This window comes from Doryrhamphus excisus, linkage group LG10, assembly GCF_037039965.1.
Source record: "Doryrhamphus excisus strain RoL-2023G ecotype Guam linkage group LG10, RoL_Dexc_Guam_v1.1, whole genome shotgun sequence".
NCBI lineage: Eukaryota > Metazoa > Chordata > Actinopteri > Syngnathiformes > Syngnathidae > Doryrhamphus > Doryrhamphus excisus.
This window is the reverse complement of record NC_136366.1, coordinates 17447608-17461953: the sequence shown is the minus strand read 5'-3', so window position 1 is coordinate 17461953 and position 14346 is coordinate 17447608. Positions and strand designations below refer to the sequence as shown.

The following is a 14346-nucleotide window of genomic DNA, read 5'->3' as shown; positions in this document are numbered from 1 at the left end:
ATGAACGTGCAGCACTGATCACCGAAAATGGCGCATACTCCGCCCTTCTCTGCCAGGAGCATGTCAACAGCAACAGCAAAGTTTTGGAAAGCCATGAGGGAGGTAGCTGACAGTTGTTCATGGATGGCGGAGAACCCTCTTTCAGTGTTGTTTCCTAATTTCTGCACGTTATAGTGGATGTAGTTGATTTGTCTACATTTTTGTTAATTGTGCACCACCAGCAAATCGATGATTCGAAACCTGCTGCTATCTGGTTGACTAATTTGTATTCATCAAGGACTCCTCTTGGTACCCCTATGCTGTCTATGTATGTTGGATCCTTTGCACTTCATCCTGTTGTTGATCTTTTTGTTTTGATTTTCCAGGTATGGGGAAGAACACTGTTTACTGTGGTCAATAGATTGGCGATGGAGGTTTGAAAAACTGATACTGGCAAAATCAGTGACACTGAAGCGCAAAGTCCTGTGGTATCGTATGGTAATCTATCATACAATTTATCATCCCCACACCACCACCAGATGTCACTGCGGGATTTTGGTCTGAAAGTTTTGTCTACTGTTTGTACTTGGTGACATTGGGTGCTTTTTAATTTGCCCAATCTACGGCCCTTACCGGTTCTGTTTATGCAAGAGAGGGGTCATAGTTTGATTTTTGCAAATCATTATAGGAAAGTAGGGATCTGCCCCAGAAGAGTAGGCCCATAAAAGGAAACCCCAACACGAGGTATTTAAAGTAGTGCCCAATGGTTGGTCATATGGGTTGAGCTTAGCTGAGCTAAAAGCAAACGTCATACTTAATATGGCCCCATGTTTCTTTAACATAGTTTTATTATGGAAATGCCTGGCTTCTAATGTGGTACCAGGTGCCCAGTAATCACCTTCCTGTGTGGTAATCAATGTGTCCCAACTTAAATCTAACACGTGTCCAGTAACATACCACCAATAACTAGCATATGTCTCCCCTGACACCTGATGTCTATTTGAAAATCCTTTCAACGATGATATGGGTATTTGGTAGTCGAATTTGGGGCTATGGTCATACATATGGAGTTGTTGTATGCCCACCTAATTATCCAAGGTGTTTGTTCGATCTGCGTTTGTGATCGGTTAGGGTCCCCACCCTTCTTTTCTGCATGTTAAGATTTTTATTTTTATTTTATTATTTTATTATTATTATTATTATTTTTCTACTTTTATTTTTATGCGTCTGAGTGATCATCTTACCTGCAGGCTTGCAACCCCTCCTAATAACACAACAGAGTTGTGGACAATCTTCACCGGTTTGAGACGACTGCAAACTAGAATTACAGCCCCCTTTGTAGCCGGACTTCCTCTGAAGGTCGTTGAGGAGCTACAAATCTACAGCAGATACCACAATGCTATTATCATGACGCAAATAGGTACAGTTAGGGTAAATACTAAGATGGAGATGGATAATTTAGTCATAGTTTATCACTGTACATTTTTTTCTGGAATACCATAGCGTGGAATTATGTCTTTGCATAGAGCTTTAGCTACTGTTAGTGCATCTGGATGTTTTGTAGGAAACAGTTCTATCCATTTTGAAAATGAGTCTATTATCACTAAACAGAATTTTTTCCCTTCACTGTTGTTGAGTTCAATGAAGTCCATGTGTATTTCTTGAAATAAGTATTGTGGTTCTTTGAAATTGGCCACGCCGAGGTCGCAAGCTGCCCTGGGCATTGTGTTTTGCACACGCTAAACACGCTCTACAAAAATTTTTTGAATAAGAATTCAATCCCTACATACTAGCACACTACTGTGTGCTGTGCTGTGGCACACTATTGTGCCACAGCACATCCCTCCTGTTGAGACATGTATAAAACCATGGCTCAAAATAGCGTCCCACTTATGCAATTTTTTTTTTCCAAGATTGTTTTATTATTTGTCGACATATTAACATTTTTGTCCAGGATTGCTTTATTCCTTAGCCAGTGGTCAATTTCTTGCTTTGGACTCTGTTGTTACATGTCTGCCAGGATCTCAAAGTGTACTTGTAATAATTTTTTTTTTTCTGTGTTAAGATGGTTCAGTTCTTTTAGTGCCGCTTGTTTTACCATTTTATCAGCAAACATATTTCCTAAAGATATTGGATCCGAATTATTAGTATGTGCCGTGCATTTACATACAGCAATTTGTTTTGGCAATTGCACTGCTTCTAGTAAGGTTGTTAATAATCCTGCATGAGTTACTGGTTTTTCCGTTGATGTTATCATACCTCTGTTTTGCCAATATTGTGCAAAGATATGTCCTGTTGAATATACATATTGGCTATCAGTATAATTTGTCTCCTTTTGACCTTTCATTAATTTGCATGCTTCTGTAAGCGCTATGACTGCATAGCCTGTTATTGTTTTTCCCAAATAATTTTTCCTTTGAGGAAGCATCTACAAAATCACCCCTTTTTGTTAGTGTCTGATCTAATAAGTCTGGTCTACACTTTGCAGTTTGTGTTGTTAGCTCATAACAATCACGTGGTTGGCCTTCCTCAGGGAATGGTAGAAGGGTAGCTGGGTTGAGCGTGGTGCATCGCTCAAGTGTTAAATGTGGTTTAGCTTCATTTAAGATTGCTTGTTTTCTGTCTGTTAGAATGGTTCGCCCTTGTCCTGTCAACTGATGGCCTAAATACTTCACTGATTGCTTACAAAATTGTAGTTTGTCTTTACTCACTTTATGGCCTTCTTTCGCTAATTGATGCAATAAGGCTATTGTGTCTTCCTAGCATGACTTCCTATCTGGTGACGCTAGTAGGATGTCATCTACATATAATAGTTTCTGGCTTCCATTTGGGGGTTCAAACGTGGACATACTGGCCATCATTGCTTGTTAATAAATTGTCGGGCTTTCACAATATTCTTGTGGTAAGCGTGTGTACGTATATATATATATATATATATTATTTATTTATTAGGTGTACTTGTAATTATACTACTGGTTCATCATTTGGTTCTGGTTGTATTTGTTAAGACAAGCCTAGTCGTGCTGAATATCTGCTCATAATCTTTTCCTCCTCCCGTCTAAACTTCCTCTGAACCTTCACAATATTATCCCAACTCTGCCCTTCACACACTTCCCACGTACCATCTGTCTATCTTTATTCTTATCCTGACTTACCAAGCCACTCATAACCTGACCTTCCACAAGACCAAACAACTCACTTTCTTTTTCAATCTCTTCTCGTTTTGCTTACATTTCTTTTTCCGTTGAATTTGTGCTATTTTATCCAATAATATAGGGGGTCTACTGCTAGACTATCCTCTTTTTCAACTACCTTCCAGTCCTTGCAGGAGAGTTCTTCAAGGACTTTTTGTTTTTCTTTACTTTGTCCCTTCCCCAGTTTGAACTAAATTTGGACCCAGTGGTTCTTAACACCTGTCGTGTTCTAACACTGGGGTTATTTTCAACAAGATGGTGATCAGCAACCTTTTGTGGTAAAATTCTCTTCAACCTTTTCAGGTGGAATTTTCTTGCCTACAAGCATCCACAAAGGCTCACCATTTGCTTCTTGTTGGTTTGGTATAAAACACAGTTACCTAGTGGTAATTGTATTTTCATTCATACATTCACATTCTTTATTTTTCCAGCCCAGAGGACTCCGCCATCCTATAGAGTTTAACTAGGGGAGTCTGTTTCAACTAGGGGAGTCTACCCTCCACGGAATTTAACTGTCTGACCTGCAGGGTTTGTCTCTTCTTCTTCTATTTTACTTTTTCTCACTTTCATTTCTTTTAAACAAAATTTGTACTCACAGTCTCTGCGTCTCTGGATTTCCTTCAACCTTCGGATCCCAGCCCGCAAGAGAGGGACCAGTCCCGGAAAGGGTCTGAATGCTGTGGCCACAGTCTTGCCTGGATCTCGCTTGCCCGCTGGGATCGTCAGGTGTCTTGGAATCCGGCTCGAAGGACCAATTAAAATGTCAGGTTTAAAAATCCCGACGCTTGTAAAAAACACTGCCTGTACAAAGGAAGACACAGAGAGATGAGTTTCTTTTTACTTGCAAGGAGAGATGATGGAGACTGCACAGTTACAATCCTCCTACCAACTCTGAAACAGCCTCCATTCTCCTTGCTATTTATTGAATCAGGAACGCCCTAGTTACACATGGTTTCACCTGCTAAGGGAAGGGGGGTCTAACTATTCCAGTTGAAACCGGTTCTTTTGCACAACATGTTATCCATAGTGTGTGGGTATCTCCTCTTTGGCATGTGATCTTCCGGAGACACTCACACACACACACACACTCTTTGAGGTCACATCTACTTCTGACCCGTGCAGCTACGTCATCTCGAGAGTGTGATGAAACTATCTGCCGAGAGAATGTTCTGTCACGTTCTGTTTTCTCTAATCATGATATACACCAAAATGTACAAGCGACACAACATTAATCTTACTTTTGCCCCGTGAGTGATATGAAATGCTTGTAGGTCATAAGAAAATAGGTCATAAGAATATAGTAAAAATAGGTCATAAGAATATAGTAAAAATAGAATAACTCTATGTACAATTCTTCCAACAGGCGGGTTTCTTCTTTGTTGAGAAAAAAGACAAATCCCTTCGGCCATGCATAGACTACAGAGGCCTTAACGACATCTCCATAAAGAACCGGTATCCCCTGCCCCTCATTGCCACCGCCACTGAGCTCCTGGAAGGAGCTAAGATTTTCACCAAGCTGGATTTGCGTAATGCCTATCATCTTGTCAGGGTACGAGAGGGGGACGAATGGAAATCAGCCTTCAACACCCCAACCGGACATTATGAGTACTTGGTGATGCCCTTTGGACTGACCAATGCCCCAGCAGTGTTTCAGGGCCTTGTCAACGACGTTTTGAGGGACATGTTGAATATTTTTGTGTTTGTGTATCTTGATGACATTCTTATTTTTTCTCGTGATGAACCTACCCATGTGCAGCATGTCAGGAAGGTGCTGCAAAGGCTCCTTGACAACCACCTATTTGTGAAGGCAGAAAAATGTGACTTTCACCAGTCTTCTGTATCGTTCTTAGGGTTTATTCTGTCCGAGGGGGAGGTGAGGATGGACCCGGGAAAAGTCTCGGCAGTTGCAGAGTGGCTATCGTAAATATATCAGAAATTTTAGCTCGGTAGCCTCTCCTCTGCATGCCCTCACCTCTCCGCACAAACCATTTCACTGGACTTCTGAGTGTGAGAAAGCTTTTGTGAAGCTTAAGGAGAGCTTCACCACAGCCCCGGTGCTGGCCATCCCTGATCCCCATCTGCAGTTCGTGGTTGAAGTAGATGCATCAGATATTGGAGTCGGAGCCGTCCTGTCCCAGATCGGTACAAAAGACGCTAAACTGCATCCATGTGCCTTTCTGTCTAAAAAATTGTCTTCGGCAGAGTGCAATTACGACATTGGGGATCGCGAGTTATTGGCAGTCAAGACGGCTCTTGAAGAATGGAGACACTGACTGGAGGGGTCTACGCTGCCGTTCCAGGTATGGACTGACCACAAAAATTAGGAATATCTCAAATCCGCCAAGAGATTAAATTCTCGACAGGCTAGGTGGTCATTGTTCTTCAGCCGTTTCAATTTTACCTTGTCATACCGTCCGGGTTCCAAGAACACCAAGCCGGATGCTTTGTCCCGTATTTTTTTTCCTTCGGAAAAGGAACCTGAGGAAGTCGCAACCATCCTACCTAACTCGTGTTTTGTCTCAGCCTTGCAGTGGGTAATAGAAGACAAGGTTAGGGAGGCAGGACTTGAAGTGCCTCGGCCCCCGAACTGCCCTCCAGATAAATTATTTGTTGTGGAAGCCATGAGGGGTCCGGTCATTCATTGGGCTCACACCAATAAGACCTCCTGTCACCCTGGGGTTGAAAAGACCATATTCGTAACCCAGCAACGCTTTTGGTGGCCCAACATGGCAAAGGATGTTTCGGAGTATGTCTCTGCCTGTCCTGTTTGTGCTGCGAACAAATCTTCATCACAGAAACCCGTGGGAGAACTCAGGTCCTTGTCTATTCCCCACCGGCCCTGGACCCATATCTCGTTGGACTTTGTTTGTGGATTGCCCCCGTCAGAGGAGAAGACAGTGGTACTCACAGTTGTGGACAGATTTTCCAAGATGTCAAGGTTCATTCCTTTTGTTAAAGTTCCCTCGGCCAAAGAAACGGCCGAGGCACTGATGAACAATATATTTTTCATTTTTGGTTTCCCTCAGGACATAGTGTCCGATCGTGGTCCTCAATTTATCTCCTTGTTTTGGAAGGAATTTTGCAGCTTGCTGGGATCCACAGTCAGTCTCTCATCTGGATTTCACCCCCAGTCGAATGGACAGGCAGAAAGGATCAACCAGGTGCTTGAGACAAAGTTGAGGTGCCTCGCCTCTCAAAACCCCTCCTCTTGGGCTAAACAACTCTTGTGGGTGGAATTGGCCCACAATACTTTGCCTAGTGCATCCACCGGTATGTCTCCGCATCATGTGGTATTTGGTCACCAACCCTCCTTGTTCCCCTCTCTCAGCAAGGATTCCGTGGTTCCCTCCGCCTTGGCCTTGGTGGGCCGCATCAAGAGAGTTTGGCAGAGGGCCCGCAAGAACCTTCAAAGGCAGTCTGATATTTACAAGGTGGCGGCGGACCGTAAAAGAATTCCTGCTCCTGCCTATACGGTGGGCCAAAGAGTTTGGCTGTCCTCCAAGACCCTTCCCCTGAGAGTGGAGTCTAAGAAGCTTGCTCCTAGGTTTGTCGGCCCGTTTCCAATTTCCAAAGTTATTAATCCTGTCTCAGTCCGTCTGAAACTACCTAGGTCCATGCGAACCCACCCATCCTTTCATGTGAGCCAGATAAAGCCCGCGAAAACCAGCACCCTGGTCCCACCAGCCAGCCACCCACCACCCGCCCGAATCATGGATGGAGGTCCGGTTTACACAGTCAGGAAACTGCTGGCTGCTCGACGGCGGGGTCGAGGTTGGCAGTATCTCGTCGACTGGGAGGGATATGGACCTGAGGAACGCCAATGGGTACCCTCCCGGTTCATTTTGGATCCCTCCCTCATCAAAGACTTTCATGTAGCTCACCCTGAGGTTCCTGGGCCGTCAGGAGCCGGCCATTGAGGGAGGGGTTCTGTCATGCCTGCGATTGCCTACCCCGCCTTCTCCTTGGAGACCCCGCCTCCTGCCTGATTGTGCTCAGGTGTCCCTCATCACCCAATTTCCGGCTGCTATATATTGCCTCTGATTCCTCCTGTCTGGTGCAAGTTCGTTGTACTCTCATGTCTCGCTCTAGCATTCCTTGTCATCGCCTCGCCTGGTTCTCGACCCTCGCGTGCCTTTCGACCTCTCCTACTGCCTGCCGCTCTTGGATACCTTTGCCTTATTGGACTGACTTCCTGTGTACCGACCCTCACCCGCGTGTAGAACTTTACCTCGTGCAGTGCCTGCCAATTCTGCCTTTGGGTCCTCCTTCCCACGTCCTGCCTTGACAAAATGAAGTTTTTTAGATAGATAGATAGATAGATAGATAGATAGATAGACTCCCTTTATTGTCATTGCACAAAAACACAGTAGTGAAATTGCCAACGAAATGTCGTTGCCTGGCTCCCATATAATAACAGACACAAAAGAAGATAAGTAATAATGAATAATAATAATAATAATAATAATGTGGAGAATAAATAGATAGAATAGACACCAAATATGAACAACATAATGTAAAGTGCAGTGTGAACAGTAAATTGCCCAAATAATTTAAATAATTTAAATAAATAATAATAATGTAAGTAAAGGTAGAGGGGCTTATTTGGCATTCAGCAGTCTGATGGCCAGGGGGAAGTAGCTGTCTTTCAATATGTTATAATAAATTTTCATCACTCTATACAATACAAAGGGCCAAGCATAATAGGTCCCCTTTAACACTGCATGAAGTTAAGTTAAGAACAAATAAATTCAAGGCTAACTGGTTAGGTGACTATTGAGGTGTTATTTCATGTCAACAGGTCTCCGATGATGTTTAAATAACATATTTAGAAAGTCATAAACATGTTTTTCTATGGTCTATCCATTTATTCACATTGTCATAGAAATGAATTTATTGTTGGTCTGGAACCAATTCTACGTTATAAATGAGGGACAACTGTACACAAGCAATTGTGTGCTATACACATCCACAAGGTGGCATTGTTACATCATAGCATTGTGATTACTCATTTATTTCTTAATGTGTCACTAAGTCAATGTGTGTGTGTGTTTAATTGTGGACCAACCTCAAGGTTAATGTGTCCATTTGGAAGCCTGCTAGCACAGCTTTCATCCAGGAAGAAGATGTCTTTCATGGGAAGACAGAAGAAAGGAATGACAATCTTCTCCTGTCTTTATATTCCAGGACTTTTTCAGCGTAGAAAATCCAGTGAATTCCTTTTCATAATGGATGAGTGTTGACTGGCGTTTTATAAAACGGTGGGGCATCTCCTGTATGTCTCGCAATGAGTACTAGTGACAAAAAGGAAGGGAAGAAATATATCATATGAATAGAAAGTGACTTTTTCAGTGCCATTAGCTGACCAAAAGAAGCATCTGCACCATGTAGTGGACCAAATGAGACGTGTTAGTGCCATCTAGTGGACAGAAATTGTGTGATAATGACTTTGCCAACAGTGGAGAGGCATGTCAGTACCTTCTCAAAATAAAAAGTATCAGTGCAGTCTAATGGGCCGAACAGAGATAAATGTGCCATCGAGTGGATTGAATCCAGCATGGCAGCTGTCATGTAGTGTATGCCAAATGACAGCAGTTAGTGCCATCTAGTGGATAGAAAGAGGTATGTTAGTACCATCTATTGGGCACAAAAAAATCAATGTTTGCAATCGAAGATTAGCATGAAGGTGAAATGTTTAATTGGTGAAGATGTGTTTAAAAATGTTTGCACACAAAATTGTCAACATGTCAGCAATATTATGTGTGTGTGTGTGTTTATAATCCACCTACCTGATAGCAGATGATCCAGAGCGCTGCTGCTCCAAGCACAGGTGACAAACTGGTGTCATTAGCTCGTACGGCTGCAAGAAGTGGCGTGAACTCAACAGGAAGTTGAAGATGTCTGACCTCTGATGATGTGAAGGACACAGAACAGGATGCTGAAGACAAGTGAGATTGCAAGTGCATAAAAAAAAACAAAACAATGACTGCTTGGAACTCACATCAGGGAAGAAATCCAAGTGATGGATCATTTCCTCAAGGGATTTCTTCGTAACTGGAATGATCACCTGCAAAAAAACCCCCACAATAAACACACACGCTAATTCAACACATATGAAATCTCAGCTCATAATCAAGAAAATTACTACTAATAATAAGAATTTCAAAGTTTTAGGGGTTTTATTTCTTACAGTACACTAACGTTCCATTAGCCGTTACACAGCCGTTCGTTCGATGCACTTTCCACCTGAGCGACGTTAAGTACACTTAACGACAAATATGTAAAACTGTATCGGCAGTTAAAACTGGGACGTTATTTAACAGAACAATTTTTCAAATCACACCGACCTTTCGAGTGATATAGCTGAATTAAGTTCGGTGAACCGTCAGAAATTAAAACGGTCTATTTTTTTTTACTTCTGTCACTCACGAGCCACACAAAAGTGATTTCAGCAGGTTATCCGTTGCTAGCAAGCAACCCGCCACTTGACTTCCAGAGGCCCTGTAAACCTGACCAATCATAGCGCAGAAGTGGGACCACGTTGTACCAAGCGGACCAATCGCAGCAGGGCAAGGGGATCAGGACAAGTAAATGTCTACATTGATCAAATATTAGCAATGACATTCATAGCATTGCATGACAACTGCTACATTTTGTTTTAACACTTCTTAAAACCACCTTCTTTTTTAGTTCTTCGTGATTTTAAATCAATTCATAATTTCTCATTAAAATTGTGCCGCCTGTAGTTTTAATGAATTATTTAATGTAGAAATATTTGTAAAAGAAATTCCCATTAATATATGGGTTATTTCTCCTCTATAATGCTATTAGATAATGTTAAAGTTTAAACATGTACACAAACAACCATTTGATAGATAACTAGATAATAAATCAAAAAATTATAGTCATCATTTTTTATTTTTTTTACAGGGTATAGAAATGGATGGATGGATGGATGGCAGCAACTGAACAGTTTACGTACTCGTACAGTTGCGATTGGTCCCCTTGATCCCTCGTGAGACTTTTCACCTGGCCCTGATTGGTCAGGTTTATCGGGCCTCCAGAGATCAAGTTTACTGTGCTTGAAATATCAGGAGGGTAAACACCCAAGGGATCTGACAGCATCACGAACAACCTGCTTGAAGATTGATTTGTTTTGTCTGGATTTTTTGTGAAAAAATACATCGACAGGATACTTTCTAACGTCGTTGAACTGCATCATTGCGATGGTAAGTGCGATTTTCTAATTGTCTAATTGCATAAAGATCCAGTTGTAACACAGTTTTGTGTATTTATTGTAAAAAAAACAAAGATAAAATAACGTCAATCGGATGAAAAGTACATCGAACGAAGAATTAATAAATAATTTTCATCTAACGGCTAACGGAACGTTGAGCTGCATCATTGGACAGGTACGCTGGAAAAAATAAAACGCACGGCTTAAAAGAAATACATCGTAAAACAATTTGCTGATATTAGATGTTCTGCTTTGTTGGTTAGTTTTGTTAATTTTTACAGGCTGGTAACGTGTGATTTGTGTGTAGTAACGTGTTAATTATAATATGAAATATAACGACTAACTTGCACTTGTTTACTTACACGTTGACTTCGAGAATGAAAATAATATTTTGTTGTTTATTGTCTTGTTTGCAGGTGAACATGTTCAATTACAGGCAAATGGCAAACAATTTGGTTTCAGCATCTCTTGAGGCGCTGATCCAACACATGGATTACTACCCTGATGTGAGTTCCATCTTTCTGTCAATGCACTTGTCAGCCTCACTTGTCCTCACCATCCCCTTCTGTGTCCTTCACATCATTAGAAGCCGTACGCCTTCAACTTCCTGTTGACTTCACGTCTCTTCCTGCAGCCCTATGATCTAATGACACGAGTTTGCCACTTGTGTTTGGAGCAGGGCTCTGGAGATGACCTGCTAGATCAGGTCTGTAGATTACAACTGACAACAAGTTGTAATAACTGACAAGGTATTTATGCTTACATTTGATGTTTCTTCAGATACGTCTCTACGAAGAGGCGAAGAAGCTGGTGCAGCTGATGACTGAGTGGACTGAGGCCTTTCCACACGACTTCAGCGATGAGCGGATGATGCGTTCTCTCAGAGATATAACACATCATGTAGCTGGCGTGGACGAGGTTAGTGTCACATTTCCTCCGTACATCAAACACTAGATCAGTGTTTCTCCACCTTTCCTGAGCCACCTTTTTTTTTGGGGGGGGGGGGGGGGGTCTTGGGGCACATCACTAACCGAAAATGTTACAAAATGTCGCCATGACCTCTCACGTGCATCACTAGTCTATTGTAGGAACGATGCAATCTGCTTCGTGTTCCCACACGGACGAATATTACATTGCTCGGGCAGTCGTTACACCACGGACACTAGACAATTACATAATATTTGCAGAAAATTATTAATAAATGTTAATTTCATTAAAAAAAGTGATAATTCCTCACTAGTGCACCACGGCACAGTGGTTGAAAATTACCACACTAGATGACACTAACTATATTATATACTATATTATAGAGCTGTAAATCCCCATTCAATTCCATTGGACTGCACTGATGCTACTTTTTGTTCTGTCCACTAGAGAGCGCTAAACTCATTTTGTTCACTAGATGGTGCATATGCGTCTTTTGGTCAGCTAATGGCACTGACACACAGTTCACTCGTCATCACTTTCTATTCATATGATATATTTTTTCCCTTTCTTTTTGTCACTAGTACTCACTACGAGACATACAGCAGGCGACTGACCGCCCAGCAGCTCACACACATTGAAATAGTAAGCACTTACTTGGGACTCCATAGTATGATATTGTACACTAACCACACCTTTAGTCATATAGTAAATATGTGGTTGTGGTGTACAAATACAACTTTTGAAGATTTTTCTTCATCACCATTTCACTTTTATTGCTGATTCTTTTTCTTCCAGGACAGGATGAGTTTGATCGGGCCGGAGGAGTTCACCCAATCATTTGCAGTGAAGAACCCTCAGGTAGATGTGCAGTGACAGTTATTATGTCTGTGTGTGTCTGGACTTAAAACATTACATGACCAATTTTCCCTACTTACTGACTTACAGGTGTTTGTGTGTTGGTCTTTTTTGTCTCTCATGTGCATGTTTTCAGTGTCAGGGCAGCAACCTTGAGGCTTATGTGAGGTGGTTCAACAGACTGAGCTCCCTTGTGGCTACTGAGATCTGTATGGTATGTTCACTGGTGTTTGCATTTAGTCAGCTTGTAAAGATTTCATGGCGCTCCATACGGGTTGTTTAGGAGTCTGTGACTTATTCGTGTTCTGGCATTGCAGCCGACCAAGAAGAAACACAGAGATGGAGTGGTCAAGTTCTTCATCGATGTGGCTGAGCAGTGTTTGGATATTGGAAACTTCAACTCCCTAATGGCCATCATTGGTGAGTATTTTTTTACCATGAACTCTGCTGCCTTTTGTTCCAGCTTTTGAGTTTTTCTTTTTTCTTTTTCTAGACCTGATAGTGAAGTATTGTTGTCTTACAAAAAAGCACAGATGGACTCTTTTTGTGTGTGTCACTAAATCTGTGATTCTACCTTTCAGCGGGGATGAACATGAACTGTATTTCCAAGCTGAAAAAGACCTGGAATAAAGACAACACTCACAGGTTTAAAACCTTAGAGGTGAGAAAAATCACATGACCAAATACTAAATACCATCATGGAGGACACAGTACACTATCATTGCCTTATTCTTGGTTGTCTCAGAACCTGATGGACCCATCCTATAACTTCAAGAACTATCGCACTGCGCTCCATGACGCCACTGAGATGTCCAACACTGCTGACAGCACCCAGGAGAAGATTGTCATTCCTTTCTTCTGTCTTCTCATGAAGGACATCTTCTTCCTGGATGAAAGCTGTGCTAGCAGGCTTCCTAATGGACACATCAACCTCGAGGTTGGTACACAATTAAACACACACCTCAGTTTTCATCATTAATCTGTACTTTAACCAAATAAACCACACAAATGTAATAAATAAAATATGGATGAGTATAGTGTATGTAAGTGTAGGTAGCTATGATTAGATTTGACTCAAATGTGTTTTCTTTTTTTTCAGAAACTGGAGGATATTACAAAGCCGATCAGCCAGTTTCTGCTCTGGCGTCAGGCCATATGCCCATTCCACAGAGATGAGACAATCCTTCAGTTTCTCATCACCATGCCGATCATCACCGAAGACAGTAAACCAACCCGCTGTTATATCTTGTCTTGTTTTATACTTTATCATGTACATTATATGGATAAAAATGACGGCATGTGGATTAGGGATGAATGTATTATTTTTTTATGAGACAATTAGTTAAAGTTATGTGTGGTGTTTTGTTTCTGCAGAGCTCCATCTGATCTCTGAAGGCATCGTGAAGGACAGCCGTCCATCCTTTTGGGGGTTCCTCACACAAAAATTAAAAAAAAAGAAAAAACAATAAACCATTCAAAACCATTCTTATATTCCTTTCTTTCTCTGAAGATCCTCTGTCCCATCAGTCCAGCATCATTCAGGATGCTCACTCACTTTTGTTCTGTTCAGCCATTGGGGCAGATAATTTTATTCATCTAAATGCTTTGGGGATGAGACTCTGAGGCCATGGTTTCAGTCCAAAAGGTCTTACTCAAACCAAAACGGATGCTAACCAAATAGATAGATAGATAGATAGACTCCCTTTATTGTCATTGCACAAAAACACAGTAGTGAAATTGCCAACGAAATGTCGTTGCCTGGCTCCCATATAATAACAGACACAAAAGAAGATAAGTAATAATAAATAATAATAATAATAATAATGTGGAGAATAAATAGATAGAATAGACACCAAATATGAACAACATAATGTAAAGTGCAGCGTGAACAGTAAATTGCCCAAATAATTTAAATAATTTAAATAAATAATAATAATGTAAGTAAAGGTAGAGGGGCTTATTTGGCATTGAGCAGTCTGATGGCCAGGGGGAAGTAGCTGTCTCTGAACCTGGTCGTCCTACAGCGGATGCTGCAGAGCCTTCTCCCCGATGCCAGGCGAGAGAACAGTCCATGCTGGGGGTGTGTGGGGTCAGAGCAGATCCGATGGGCTCTAGATACACACCGGCTGTTTGCTATGTCCTTAATGGGGGGGAGCT

General features: G+C 41.7%; 1 protein-coding gene across 1 annotated transcript; it reads left to right on the top strand.

The window, feature by feature from the left end:
• The first annotated feature begins 10847 nt into the window (after positions 1-10847).
• On the top strand, positions 10848-13812 carry LOC144901162 (ras-GEF domain-containing family member 1B-A-like). Its single transcript, XM_078794346.1, has 12 exons — positions 10848-10913; positions 10994-11113; positions 11188-11345; positions 11916-11976; positions 12130-12192; positions 12326-12403; positions 12507-12609; positions 12771-12850; positions 12935-13126; positions 13289-13412; positions 13564-13602; positions 13700-13812. Exons 1-12 carry the CDS (start codon positions 10848-10850, stop codon positions 13810-13812), a joined length of 1197 nt encoding a protein of 398 aa, XP_078650472.1.
• The last annotated feature ends 534 nt before the right edge of the window (positions 13813-14346 follow it).